The 13,365-nt window shown below is 39.0% G+C and overlaps 1 protein-coding gene across 5 annotated transcripts in view; it reads right to left on the bottom strand.

Annotated features, from left to right (window-relative positions):
• The window catches only part of LOC150083087 (sorting nexin-14-like), an 842,525-nt gene that overhangs the window by 407,180 nt on the left and 421,980 nt on the right, over positions 1–13,365 (bottom strand). For all 5 annotated transcript variants that reach the window (XM_090377020.1, XM_090377024.1, XM_090377023.1 and 2 more), the window contains one exon: positions 4,878–4,933. In XM_090377020.1, coding sequence (XP_090233146.1) covers positions 4,878–4,933 — 56 coding nt within the window. The remainder of the gene's footprint in view (positions 1–4,877; positions 4,934–13,365) is intronic.

Below are 13,365 nucleotides of genomic sequence, written 5' to 3'. Positions count from 1 at the left end.
CTGTTCACTCTTGGGTTCTCTGACACTCAGAATTGCTCCTGCGGCCTCCCAGAAACAGTATCTCACAATCTACGACTGCCATTTCTAACTGGATATCAGAACGGAACTACATCTGGAAACAAACATTTACAGCTTGGAAGAAGCACCACAGCTGGTCTCCAGTAAACAGATCTTCGTGGCATTTGCCAATTTTGTGGACAAGGTTTTCAAGAGAAGACACAGGATACTTCACTCAACACCTAACTGAAGAAACCTGCTATCACCTTCGCACACTGTCCAACTACTTTCTACTTCTCAAATTCTTTGCGGATTCCTAAACTTTATCTCCCCACTCTACCTATCACCTAGTCCTGCTCCCATACTCCTTTTAGGATTTTTTTTTTTTTTTTTTTTGGGGGGGGGGGAAGAGACTCCTTTCCAGAGAAACCTCTTCCTGGGTGTACGGTCAGTGCATTGTGTATACCGTGGCACACACTCCTCGTGACTAGGGATAGGAGGCAGAGGACACTGAACAAACTCCTTCACTCCATGCCTGCAAAGATGCCAGGAGCCAGCAAAAAACACTTAACAGAACAAACATACCACTCAGTGCATCCACACTTACCACACTGCAGGCATTAGCACATGCCTCATGCAGATCCAACAGCGGCTAAAGGGGAAAACCCGGCGACCACCATGAAACAAACACATTTTGTCCTTGTGAGAGCGAAGGGGTCAGGTTCAAGTCCAGCATGGACTTGAACCTGACCCCTTCTGCATTTGTGGTGAAGAGGAGTCTTGGATACATACATATTCTGTCACAGTGCCAGTCATATGTGCAGCACAGAGTAGAATTATTAAGAGATGTTACTGACCTCAACCAGAACAATGATAAAATTCTACTAGATAATCCCAATAACTTTGCTACACTTCAAAACTTCTCGACTGCTGTTTTCTCCATGAGAACTCAACTTAGGCCATAGAACTCTTGATTTTCCTGTGGTTTTACTATGATATGGATAAAGATTATAGACTTATCCTTGTACATTCTGTATGTAAATAGTTTTTAACTTTCAACCAAACACTTTTTTTTCTTTTCTTTTTTTTGCTAGTACCCAGGTTTGGGCAGCCTGAGTACGGGATTTTGCTGGCATCCACAGGTACGGCACTACCTTCTGTGGATATGGGATTTCATGCATTGCACACAGACAGTGGAAAAGGCTGGTGGCTAAGAGAGTACAGTATTTATGACTAGATTGTTTGTTATTTGGTTTTTAGGAGCATTAGCAACCAGGACCATATTGCTCCGGGGATATGCGGTGGTCATTCCCTGACCTTGCCGCATCCTCCGTATTTGGTGGTCACGGGCTCGAACTCCGGTCTAATCAAGAAGCGTGTGCTACGCACTGCTGCTCCGGTACACCTGGCTACGGATGTGCCTTATGACTAGATACAGGGTCAATGTATCCACTGGTTTTGCACTACATCCAGTGGATGCAATAAAAGACAGAAAACAGGTGTGGCTCCATGTGCCAAGAATGGCCACTGGCCAGAGACTCACAACACATACTACAGAATATTCATTAATACTGCATATACATTCATTAACCACACTTCAGGCCCATCACAGAGTTTCTGTATTTCACCACACTGACACTAGGTGTCAGGACACACACACACACACACACACACACACACACACACACACACACACACACACACACACACACACACACACACACACGTCCTTTCCGTACACATCGTACTCCCTATATTCAAATTTGCATCTCTTATATCTGAGTGACAACACATCTCTGAAATCCCAATAATGTCTGCATTTGATGTCTTGACCAGCTCTTCAAATTCATCACATTTATTTACTAGCCTTAGTGTATGTGCAAGTATACATGTACCTGTTTTTACTCTTAGTTCCCGTAACACAGACCATGTATTTACTTGTTTCACAACGACTACCAGTTTGAAATCCCCAGAAACTTGCTTTCAAGGCTGTTTCTCATTCCAATTGAAGCAGAGCAAGAACCACCTCTTTCACCTCTGCCAGAGGCTATTTTTAATCTATTAGTCTGTGCATCCCCCCAAGCTAGTAGCTTTCCGACCCACTTAACACTGCCTCGATAAGCATCAGCAAATATTCTTGCACACTTTTTATTTAAGTTGATCCCATCCCCAAAGACGCATTCTCACCAGTTAACAAGAGACCACACAGAAAAATTCTACCACGAGCTTTACACAATCTTTCCAAGGCCGAATTGATTGACAACCCACTCATCATACATCCACCTATCGTGTCTGGGCAAAATTGCAAACACTTTCAAGTTTAATCCTAACACACAACATTTTTTCAACATTGTCCTGCAGATCTCCTACTCTAAGAGTAGGAGATCTGCAGGATGTCATTAGTGCAAAGTGTACAACAATATCACCTTTTGTGCCTTTAAAAGATGATATCTGCTTTCAACGTCATCAACTTTTTCCCCCCTGGCAGGTATACCCTGGTCCTATTCCACTTATTCTTTTTGCACAATATATTTTACTTTTCCCTGACAAAAGAGTCACCAACAACAAATAGCTCATGTGGGACCACAGTAAACAAAATACATTTTTGAAAATGGTCTATTGTATATTTATGGCATATACAGTCCAAGATCATTTTAAAAAGAAATGATCTTTCCACATCAATGAAAAATAACTGAGCTCAATTTAAAAATTGTGAGTCTTGAAAGTCTCTACCCCGAGATGGAAGTTCCTGTTTATTTCCATGGCAAATCACCTATTTTCCCTAAAGAATTCTGTATTTTTTTTTTTTTTAATCTAATTTTAAATTTTTATTCTTTCTCCTGTGCCTCCAGGAAGACATGAAATTTCTCTACATCCTCTCGAAGAAAGTCGCCATGTTTCATGTTTTGTTACAGAATTAGGTAAGCAAGAAAAATTATCAGATTTTTCAAAATAAATGCAAAGAATCAATTAGAATTTAGTAATTGTGTACAAGGACTTTGTCTAATTTCCCGCATACCACAGGCATTTGTCATTTTACTGGAAAATGCCTTTCTTCAATTCTTCTCCAATATCTTGAAGCATTTCATGAATAAGATTACTATAAACAGAAATAAGATAACTTTCCTACCTCAAGTTATTCATCTGAAACATTTTAATTTATAAATTAAATTATTAATATGTTTTAAAAAATTGTTTTGAAAATTTAATTGCATAACATGAAAGTGATATTACTACTTACCAAGAACAAAGCATTGATCCTTTGAAAAGTCACTTAATTTTTCTTGAGGCAGGTGAGTGTTCTTTCAGTTTTATTTGATTTTTAAAATAATTTCTGAGTGATGATCCATAATTCCATAAAGTTTAGTGGCAGATTTGAGTTTTTGGTATTTTGATCGAAAGCTCCATCTGCCTATTCTCTAAAACAATTTACTCAAATCTACTGCTAAACTTTATGGAATTATGGATCATCATTCAGAAATAATTTTACTACGGATATCACTGTTGTCATTTGTGTTATTTTGTGAAAAGAATGTTTTTGTAGAAAATCAGAACTGTTATGATACATATTAAGGTATCAGAATTAAAAGCAAAACATTGTTATTCCCATGCTAACTGTCATGTAATGTTTGTAGAGAGTGAAATTAAACTAATTAACCAAACTGACTTCATTTCACCACAGACTTAAGTTATTGTTGTGCTTATAATAATTCATGTTACAATGTGTCACTTAATTTCATATTTAAAATTTAATTAAATTCTGGTTAATAATATTACGATATAATATATATAATAAAAATATTCTAATAATATAATATATATAATAAAAATATTCTAATAATATAACTCTGGTTAATATCATTAACTTGGTTCTTGGTGATTCAAATGAAGTGTGATTTACTTTGTAGATCACAAAACTCAAGACCAATAAAATGAACAAACAAAACATATTCAAGAGCAGTTTATAACCGATGATAGATTTATAAATCAAAACAAAAACAACAAATAATTCAGATATGGCTAAATGTTAAAAATCTCTTAATCAAGGTGGTCAGCTGATATAAGCAAACTGAGAAGCCAAGGAAAAAGATAAGCCATAGACAAATGCTCTGCAGTCTTTCTGTGACAACTTAGCAGTAGAAGCAGGACCATGCTGGTGAATATTTTTAATACTATTTGTTTGGATCAGAGTGTTTTGTAGTTTCATTGGACTAGCTAGTCCCTCTTTGCAGTTAGCTAGAAATAGATCTGGTGAACATTCTCCGGATTGTGTGCTACTTACCTCCTACCTTCCTACACCTAAGGTGGGTTTGTAGGAATAGTTGGAAGTGCCTGTCTCGGCATATGACTGGGATAGAAGTGAAGGCTCAGAAACTATGAAAGTTAGGGGGGTTACTCTCTGCTTGTTCTAATTGATGTTGCTAGTGGGGGCTATGCTGAAAAGCCTAGGCTTCCTTAAATTCTCTCCGCCTCTTATGGTCTATGGCTCAAATGTACAAGCTTTAAAAGGTGGAACTAGTAGTTTTCATTTATGGTACGGACTGCTCTGTTTGTTGTAATAAAAAAAAATTATGCAGTATGAAATATTCATTAATATCTGCATTGTAAGCATTTCAGTTTTTTCACATGTCAGATTGCATTAAAAAAACTGCTGGGCCACTCACAAGAGAGAGATTTCATTACCAACAGACTGTGAGGGAGGGAAGGTGGGAAATATTCAGGTGTATTCATTTGGTGATGCAATTATTCCGGTTAATATAAAAAACAATTTAGATGATTATATGGATTATTTCTTAGTATGCAACTTTTATTCCATTTATTACAAAACATATTATGAAAACTATTTGAATTGAAAGTTAAAAAAAAGGAAAAATTCTTACTTATGATTCTTTGATATCGCAGTGCTCCATCTTTCACCACACAGTAAACTGAAATACTATAAATGTAAATAAGTTTGTACATAGTTACCTACATATAACAGCTTAAAAATGAACAATAACATGATTTTTACCACCACTAATATTCACCCTGGCCAAAATAAAAAAAAAAAAAAAACCCCTCTGTATTAAGATCCCAGACAGAAGAAATGCAAATAAATGCAAAAAAACTGTGATGAAGAGTAATATTGCATTGCCTCGTTGAGTATACAGACCGCACAGGCTATTCGAATGCAGTAATTTGAAGCCAGAATAGGAAAAACATATCGACGACTTTGTTGCCAATCCATCAGATTTTGAAAAAGGTCTTATTGTGGGTGCACATTTAGCAGACGCCATGAGTTGTTTGTTTGTTTGTTATTTGGTTTTTAGGAGCATTAGCAACTATGGCCATATTGCTCCAGGATATGCGGTGGTCATTCCCTGACCTTTCCGCATCCTTCGTATTTGGTGGTGACGGGCTCAAACCCCGGTCTAATCAAGAAGCGTGTGCTACGCACTGCTGCTCCTTCCCACCTGGCTACGGAGGCGCCTACGCCATGAGTCAAGAAATGAAAGACAACAACTGGCTTCTAAAAAGAATCCATCTCAAAGGGTTCTTAATGACTGGAAAGAAAGTGGTCCTTCCACATCTCACAGGCATAAATGCGGCAGAAAAATACTTCAAGAGCAAAGCTGAAGTACTTTAAGGAGGACCATAAGGAAAAATAGGACATCCAGTGTGCAGCAAATATCCAAATTCAACCAAGCCCAGAACTGCCCTATTTCAACTTGTACCATGTGCAGGGAATTGAAAAAACTGGATATTGGCAGTTGCCTGACTATTCAGAAGCCACATGTTTCACAGAAAAACAGAAAAATCCACTTGTGGAGAAGTTAGAAGACAGGGAGCCATCTACCATCACCCTCAGTGATCAGAGAGAAAACTGGATAACCAATTACAAAAAACAGTTGGAAAACCATAAGATGGAAGCTGCTCCAGCAGTGCGTACCACATGCTTCTTGATTAGACCGAGGTTCGAGCCCGTGAGCACCAAATATGGAGGATGCGGAAAGGTCAGGGAATGACCACCGCATAGCCTCGGAGCAATATTGCCTTAGTTGCTAATGCTCCTAAAAAAAAAAAAAAAATAAAAAAAAACCATCAAACCATCAGATGGAAGGTTTCTAGGTAGTTTAAGAGTTGGCAGTTAATTGGTCAGACAAATTGCAATACACTTTGTTTTGCACTGATAGTAGGCAGAGAGTGTTGTAAGACAAGCCAAGCAACTGGAGGTTAGTATCACGGGGAATGGTTTGTTGGCACAACTGGGTCTGTTGATACCAGTGGAATGTCAAATGTCATCCAGGGAATACCTCAATTTGGTATCAGATCTGCTGCACCTGTAATGTTACACTTTTATCCCAAAGGTGATGACTACTTTATGGATGACAATGCAACAGCGTGTCAGAATCATGCAAGAATGGTTTGGAGAACATGACACAGATTTGCATCATCTGCCCTGTCCCCCACATTCATCGATCTCAATTCTACTGAGAATATGTCGGTTATGCTAGAGTTATTCGGCAACAAAGTCGTCTTATTTCAACTTTGTTGCAGCTATGCAAAATTTTGATGCAAGAATGATTACAATTAGACAAAAATGCATTAAAACACATTACAGAATCCATGACACACCACAAACTTGCTGTTATTTGAAAGAAAGGTAGATGATTCAGTACTGAATAAAGGTTCATATTTTTTTTTTTGGCCAGTGTGTGTATATCAGATGTTTGCAGTCAATTTTTATGCATATATATTTTGAAAATAATTCTTAAATTTTACATCATATCATGATTTCTACTTACACAAGTTTTTGCACATACCCATAACATGTATAGGGTGACTGAAAAGTCTCCCTGCAGCTATTGTTAAATATTTTACATAATACTTATCTCTGATCTTAATCCAGCAATACTTCTGGAATTTGAGTCAAGAAATGGTGAACACTTTCAGCAGTTACTCTCAAACATAGTGTTAGTGTGTGTAAATATTATGCAAAATGTTTACCAATAAAGTAGTAGTAGTAGTAGTAGTACAAAGGGTACTAGGAAAGTTTTGTAATACAGCTTTGTTTATTTAATTTTTTCAAAGTAATTTCCTATACATTCAATACACCTCTCCATTCTCTGAAACCAATCTTTAAACTAGTTCTGCCAAGTTTCACTAGGGAGTAAAGCACACTCGTTGTCCCAAGCCCGTAGAAGGTCCTCATCACTGGAAAACCGCCTCCCTTTTAGCTTCATTTTCACATGCGGGAACAGTGCAAAGTCGCAGGGAGCAAGGTTTGGACTGTAGGGAGGGTGCTCGAGAAGTTTCAGTCCTGTCGTGGTCAAATATTCGGTGCAGGCTTTGGCGCGGTTAGCTGGAGCATTATCGTGATGGAGGTACCAGGTGTCCATTCTTGACTTTGGCCGCAGGTTCTTCATAGATCCAATGACTTTAGGCAGGCATTGTTCAGTATACCACTTAGCTGTGACTGTCTTCTGCGTGTCCAAAACGACACGTTCCACAATTCCACTCGATTTGAAAAATACAGCTATCATTTTCTTCTTTACAGATCGGGATTTTCTGACAACTACGGGTGTGTCGTCATCATCAAAGACTCAAACTTTGTTTTGAGCCTTGGTCGGCAGATCGTAATAGTACAGCCAAGTCTCGTCACCTGTCACGATGTTGTTCACATACCGAGATTGTCCCTTATCAAACTTTTTTAACATCTCCCGGCACCAAGTCACACGTCGTGTCATCTGCTCTTCAGTCAGTTGATGCGGCACCCAGAGAGAACAAAGTTTCTTCACGTGCAAATGATCTTGCAGAATCAAACGAATTGCTGGTGCATTTAGGCCCAAAGTATCCTCTATCTGTTGGTAGGTCACTCGCCTGTTTTCGTCAAGCATTTTCCTCACAGCAGTAACGTTTTCCTCCGTAACTGACGTTCGTGGCCTTCCCGGCCTCTCCGAATCCTCCAGAGTGAAATTTCCCCTTTGGAATTCTCTATACCACCCGAATATTGTTGTACGATGTGGACAATCATCATCTAGTGCAAGAGTCATTTCTTCTAAGCACTGGTCTATGGTTAAACCACGCACGAAATTATACCGCAAAACTGTCCTTATCTCATTTCGTGACCACGATGCCATCGCAAGCACTTTACACTCTCACTACTAATGAATAACTGAGCCCATCGACTTGGCGCGGCGGCTACTATGCACGTATGAACATGTCTCAACATGCAGCAACAAGCAGCTTCCTGTGATTCATTGTTGCGTCATATTGCAAAACTTTCCTAGTACCCTTTGTAGTAGTAGCAGCAGCAGCAGTGGCATGTGATGCAAGAAAGCAAGTGTGAGCTTATGCAGCATCAGCCAAAAAAAAAAAAAAAAACACACTATTCCCTCCAAATGCCTATCCAGTTCCTCCTTAAATTTATTCAACCTATCAACTTCCACAATGACAGATGGAAGTTTGTTCCAGCAATTAACCACCCGCTGGCTAAAGGCAAATTTCCGCACATCTATTCTACATCTGTCTTTTCTTAATTTGAATTTATGCCCCCTTAGGTTCGTAATCTGAACAAGTGGAAGGATCCCATCAGAATTCAGCATGCTCAACCCATTCAAGGCCTTATATAACTCAATCAGATCACCGTGCAGGTGCCTAGTCTCCAGCCACTGCAATTTGCAGAACTTAAGCCTCTCTCTCTCTTGGTAAGAGGATCCCTTCATTCCCCTCACCAATCTTGTTGCCCTTCTCTGTACACGCTCAAGTAAGGTACAGGTCTGGAGGCCTGCGTACAGGCCTCCAGACCTGTACGCAGTACTCAAGGCGTGGCCTGACCATTGCCTTATACAGAGGGATAATCACCTCCTTTTCCCTGCTAGCAAAATTCCTACATATCATTGACAAAACCCCATGACCTGCTCTGGCAGCCTGTCTGCATTGCTCAGGGACTAATGTTATTAGTGGAGTCCCACAGGGTTCAGTATTGGGTCCTTTGTTGTTTTCTGTATTCATTAATGATATTGATGATGGTATATCAGGCTTAATGTTCAAGTTTGCAGACGATACGAAGGTCGACAGGGTTGATAATGACACTAAAGACAGTACGCTGTTGCAACAAAATCTAGAAAAGTTGAGCAGATGGGCTGAGAGGTGACAACTCAAGTTTAACATTGACAAATGCAAAGTTCTGCATATGGGAAGCAGTAACCCCAGAGTAACATTTCAACTGTGTGGAACTACACTCAGGGAAGTGGAAAGTGAAAAAGAACTGGGGTAGTTGTGCAGTCAAATATGAAGTTTGCTGAGCAGTTCAGAAGGGCTCCCAGGGCAGGTCATGGAGTTTTGTCAATGATATATAGGAAGTTTGCTTGCATGGACAGAGAGGTGATTATCCCCTTGTATAACGCAATGGTTAGGCCACACTTTGCATACTATATACAGGTCTGGAGGCCTCGTTTTTAGAAGGATATAGAGCTGTTGGAGTGAGTACAGAGAAGGACAACAAGATTAGTGAATGGAACAAAGGTTGGTCTTATGAAGAAAGGCTTAAGTTTTGCAAATTACAGTGTCTGGAGACTAGGCTTCTGCGAGGTGATCTGATTGAGGTGTATAAAGCCTTGAATGGTTTGAGCATGCTCAATGCAAATTTTGGGATTATTCATGCTGACATATTTTTTATAGCAGGAACCTCTGTTACTCATGTGGTAGACATGCCCAAGACACTGGCAATGTACCCAACTGTCACTCAGCACCAGATCATGTACATTGATTAACAACTTCTAGAGTAATGAAAATTGCAGGTCTTCCACAGTATGGGTCATCTTCAGGCTCTCGCTCACTCATTTAAATTCTATTGCCCACTTCTTAACAGAATAGGAAGTGGCATTCTTCCCCAATGTTGTAACCATACCTTCATGAATTGCCTTTGGCATTAATCACTTTTTTCTGAAATACTGGATGACCATATAGTGACTGATTTTGTCCATCTTTTGTCATTCATACAACTTTGATTTCAGGGCCTGTAATTAAAAAAAAAACCAAAAAAGAAAGAAAGAAATTGTGCAAAACTTGGTGGGTTGCTATTTGTAGTGAAATTTGTGATTATAAAAAGTTGCAGCATATGGCCAAGTCAGAACAGGTAGAGTCCAGTAAAACCTGGAAAGTTTTACCTCTAGTGATATTCCAATTGTTAACCAGTTTTCTAAGCCTAAGAGAAACAGTTTATTTTTCCTGTTGCTTGCTATCGTAGAAGAAATCCCAATGAGTATTATACAGGTATTCCCAACATGGGAGTACCAATATGACTGATACTCCTTAGTTACAATGGAAGACTCTGGATCTTTGCAGCATTGAGAAACAACAATAATTTCCACAAAGGTGTAATGGATGATCATTAGCTTTGATCGTAGAGCAGTCCACAGAACACTGTACTGATTGATGTTGAGCCATTTAAAGTACAGGCAACCCCCGTATAACATAGTACTTCTACAACATTCAATACTGATGGGATTCTTCCTTTTGCTCAGATTACAAACCTAAGGTGGCATAAACTGAAATTGAGGAAAGACAGTCGAATAAATGTGTGGAAATTTGCCTTTAGCCAGGGGACTGACGCTGTATAAGCTTGTTTTCTTACATAATATGCCTCTACTAATGCTAAAGTTATTCATTTTCCATTGACTTTTCAACTCATACGACTGATCTCTCTCTCTCTCTCTCTCTCTTCTGGCAAAGCATGTTCCATTGTTAGAAACTCACGTCCACTTGTTACTGTTTATAGTGAAATACTGATATGTGAATAAATAATGCAGCACAGGTTGTCAGTGAATCATTGATGCTGAATGCATTAGCAGATCAAATACATCAACAGTGGAGGATGAATGCAGCATGAATTAATGAAAGATGTGTATCATGTTGAATTGTGCACAGTATTGTCTATCATATTCATGGCTAACATAAGGTGTATGCCCAAAGTATTCTCAGAGCATTAAATGAAAGACTGTAATTATGGCTTTCCTTGAAAAAAATTTTTTGTAGTAATAAGAGAAGCAAAGTACAGCATAGGTGATCATGATTAATGTGAGTGGGCATTAAATGCTGCATTCTCAACTGGAAGATTAAATTCAGTGCTTCTTACTTGTGGCTCTTGAGTTAAGAAATATTACCACATCAGAATTAGGAAGATCACAGTTTTGTGCCTTCTGTCATGAAAGGGATGAAGCAATATTGAGAAGGTAGCAAGTGATTTTTTTGCATGTATGTGCACATACAGAGAGAGCAACTCTTAGGTTAATTACCATCTTGCACCAACAAAACTGATTAAGTCTTGAATACAGATTTTTGAACTTAATAAATAAAATTTTGAGCACAATTTGTCATAAATGCCGGCAGACTGTGTTAAAATTTATGAAAATTTTATTTTTTCCCCCAATTAGCAGCAATACTATCTATGTTCCAAAGCTAAAATTTCTTATATATATATAGCTGCCGATAGAAGACTTTTCCAAAAATTTTGTTATTCAGTCAAATATGTGTCAAAGCAAGGTCTCATAATTGGCTAGACTAATTACATTACCAATTCCTCTTGCACTTGACTGCATCCAAGAAGGGTGCTGTAGCAATAGTTTTCAAACAATCATATGTGAATAGCACAAACTTTATTTATTTTTTTTTTTTTTAATACAGTGAGCAAAGAAGTGTTTTCTGTTTGACACCAGTTTTTGCAATTTATGAAGCTGCCAATAGGTGAATCTTCTTAAAGTTTTATTAGCAGATGTCACACATATATAGGAATTTTGCTAGCAGAGACAAGGAGGAGATTATCCCTTTGTATAAGACAATGGTCACGCTACAACTTGAGTACTGCGAACAGGTCTGGAGGCATCATTTTAGGAAGGATGTATAATTACTAGAATGAGTACAAAGACGGGCAACAAGATTGGTGAGAGGAATAAACGGGTACTTATCAAGAAAGGATTAAGTTCTGCAAGTTGCAGCATCTGGAGACTAGGCACCACAGGTGATCTGATTGATATGTTTTAAGCAGGCTCAAATTCAACCCCAGGGGCTCACATTTGGTGAGTAAGGGCTTGGCACACCCAGAGTCCTGAGCTGGATATCATCGTTCTTCTCTTTCTTGGTGATTCCCTTCTACTTCTGACTCTACCCCACCAGGTAAAAAAAAAATTTTTTTGGCTGGTGCAGCAAAAGCCTCAGGTTTCCTTCCACCATAGGCTAACAATAATAATGCTGATGAGATTCTTCCACTTGCTCAGATTACAACTCTGAGTGAGCACAGATTCAAACTGAGGAAAGACAGTTGTAGAATAGATGAGCAGAAGTTGCCTAAATTTAGCCAGCAGATCGTTGATTGCTGGTTTGTTTGTTTGCTTGTTATTTGGTTTTTAGGAGCATTAGCAACTAAGGCCATATTGCTCTGGGGATATGCTGTGGTCATTCCCTGACCTTTCTGCATCCTCCAAATTTGGTGGTCACGAGCTCGAACCCTGGTCTAATCAAGAAACTTGTGCTATGCACTACTGCTCCTGCCCACTGGCTACAGAGGCGCCATTGTTCTTGATTGCTGGAATGGACTTGAATCTGTTGTTGTGGAAGTTGACAACTTAAATAAATTTAAGGCTGAACTAAACAAAAATTTGGGGTTACTTGATGAGTGAAATGAGAAGGGTTTTTTTTTTGGCTGATGCTGATGGGTCGGAAAACTGCTAGCTCAGGGGCGATTCACAGACTAAAAGATTAACAGTAGCCACACATGCAGAGGCAAAAGTGATTCTTGCATTGCTTCTATTGTAATGAGCAGCACCTTAGAGAGCAAGATGCTAGAGATTTCAAGAGCTGCTGGGAGTCACCATGGAACAAGTAAATACACGGGCTGTGTTAGAGTAACTAAGAGTAAAAACAGGTGATTTTATACTTGAATGAACACCGATGCTAGAAGTATAGTAAATAAATTTGATGAATTTCAAGTTCTGATCAAGACATCAAGGGCTGATATTGTGGGGATATCAGAAGCATGGTGTCAAACAGATATAAGCAGTGCGGAATTGGAATTTGGGGAGTACAGTGTGTACAGAAAGAATAGACAGGGTAGAAAGTGAGGAGGGGTTATGCAGTTGTTATTGGTGGGCAGTGCAATGTTGAGTCAGTTTGGTATGACATAAATACTGGGAAAGGTAAAATGAGAGTAGGAGTGTGTTATAGGTCTAATGACTCTGATGAGCACAACGAACAATTGTGCAGCGAAATAGAGTGGGCCAGTAAATCAGAATGCCCTGTAATGGGGGATTTTTAACTTTCCAGATATTAAATGGAACTTGTGGATTGGTCACTTGCACGCTAGTAAGACTTTTGTGGATTTCTTGGAGG

This window comes from Mastigoproctus giganteus, chromosome 7 (genome assembly GCF_048544385.1).
Source record: "Mastigoproctus giganteus isolate SK-2022 chromosome 7, ASM4854438v1, whole genome shotgun sequence".
In the NCBI taxonomy this organism is placed as follows: Eukaryota; Metazoa; Arthropoda; class Arachnida; order Uropygi; family Thelyphonidae; genus Mastigoproctus; species Mastigoproctus giganteus.
The sequence above is the reverse complement of the archived record's forward strand: the minus strand, read 5'-3'. Positions and strand labels throughout refer to the sequence as shown.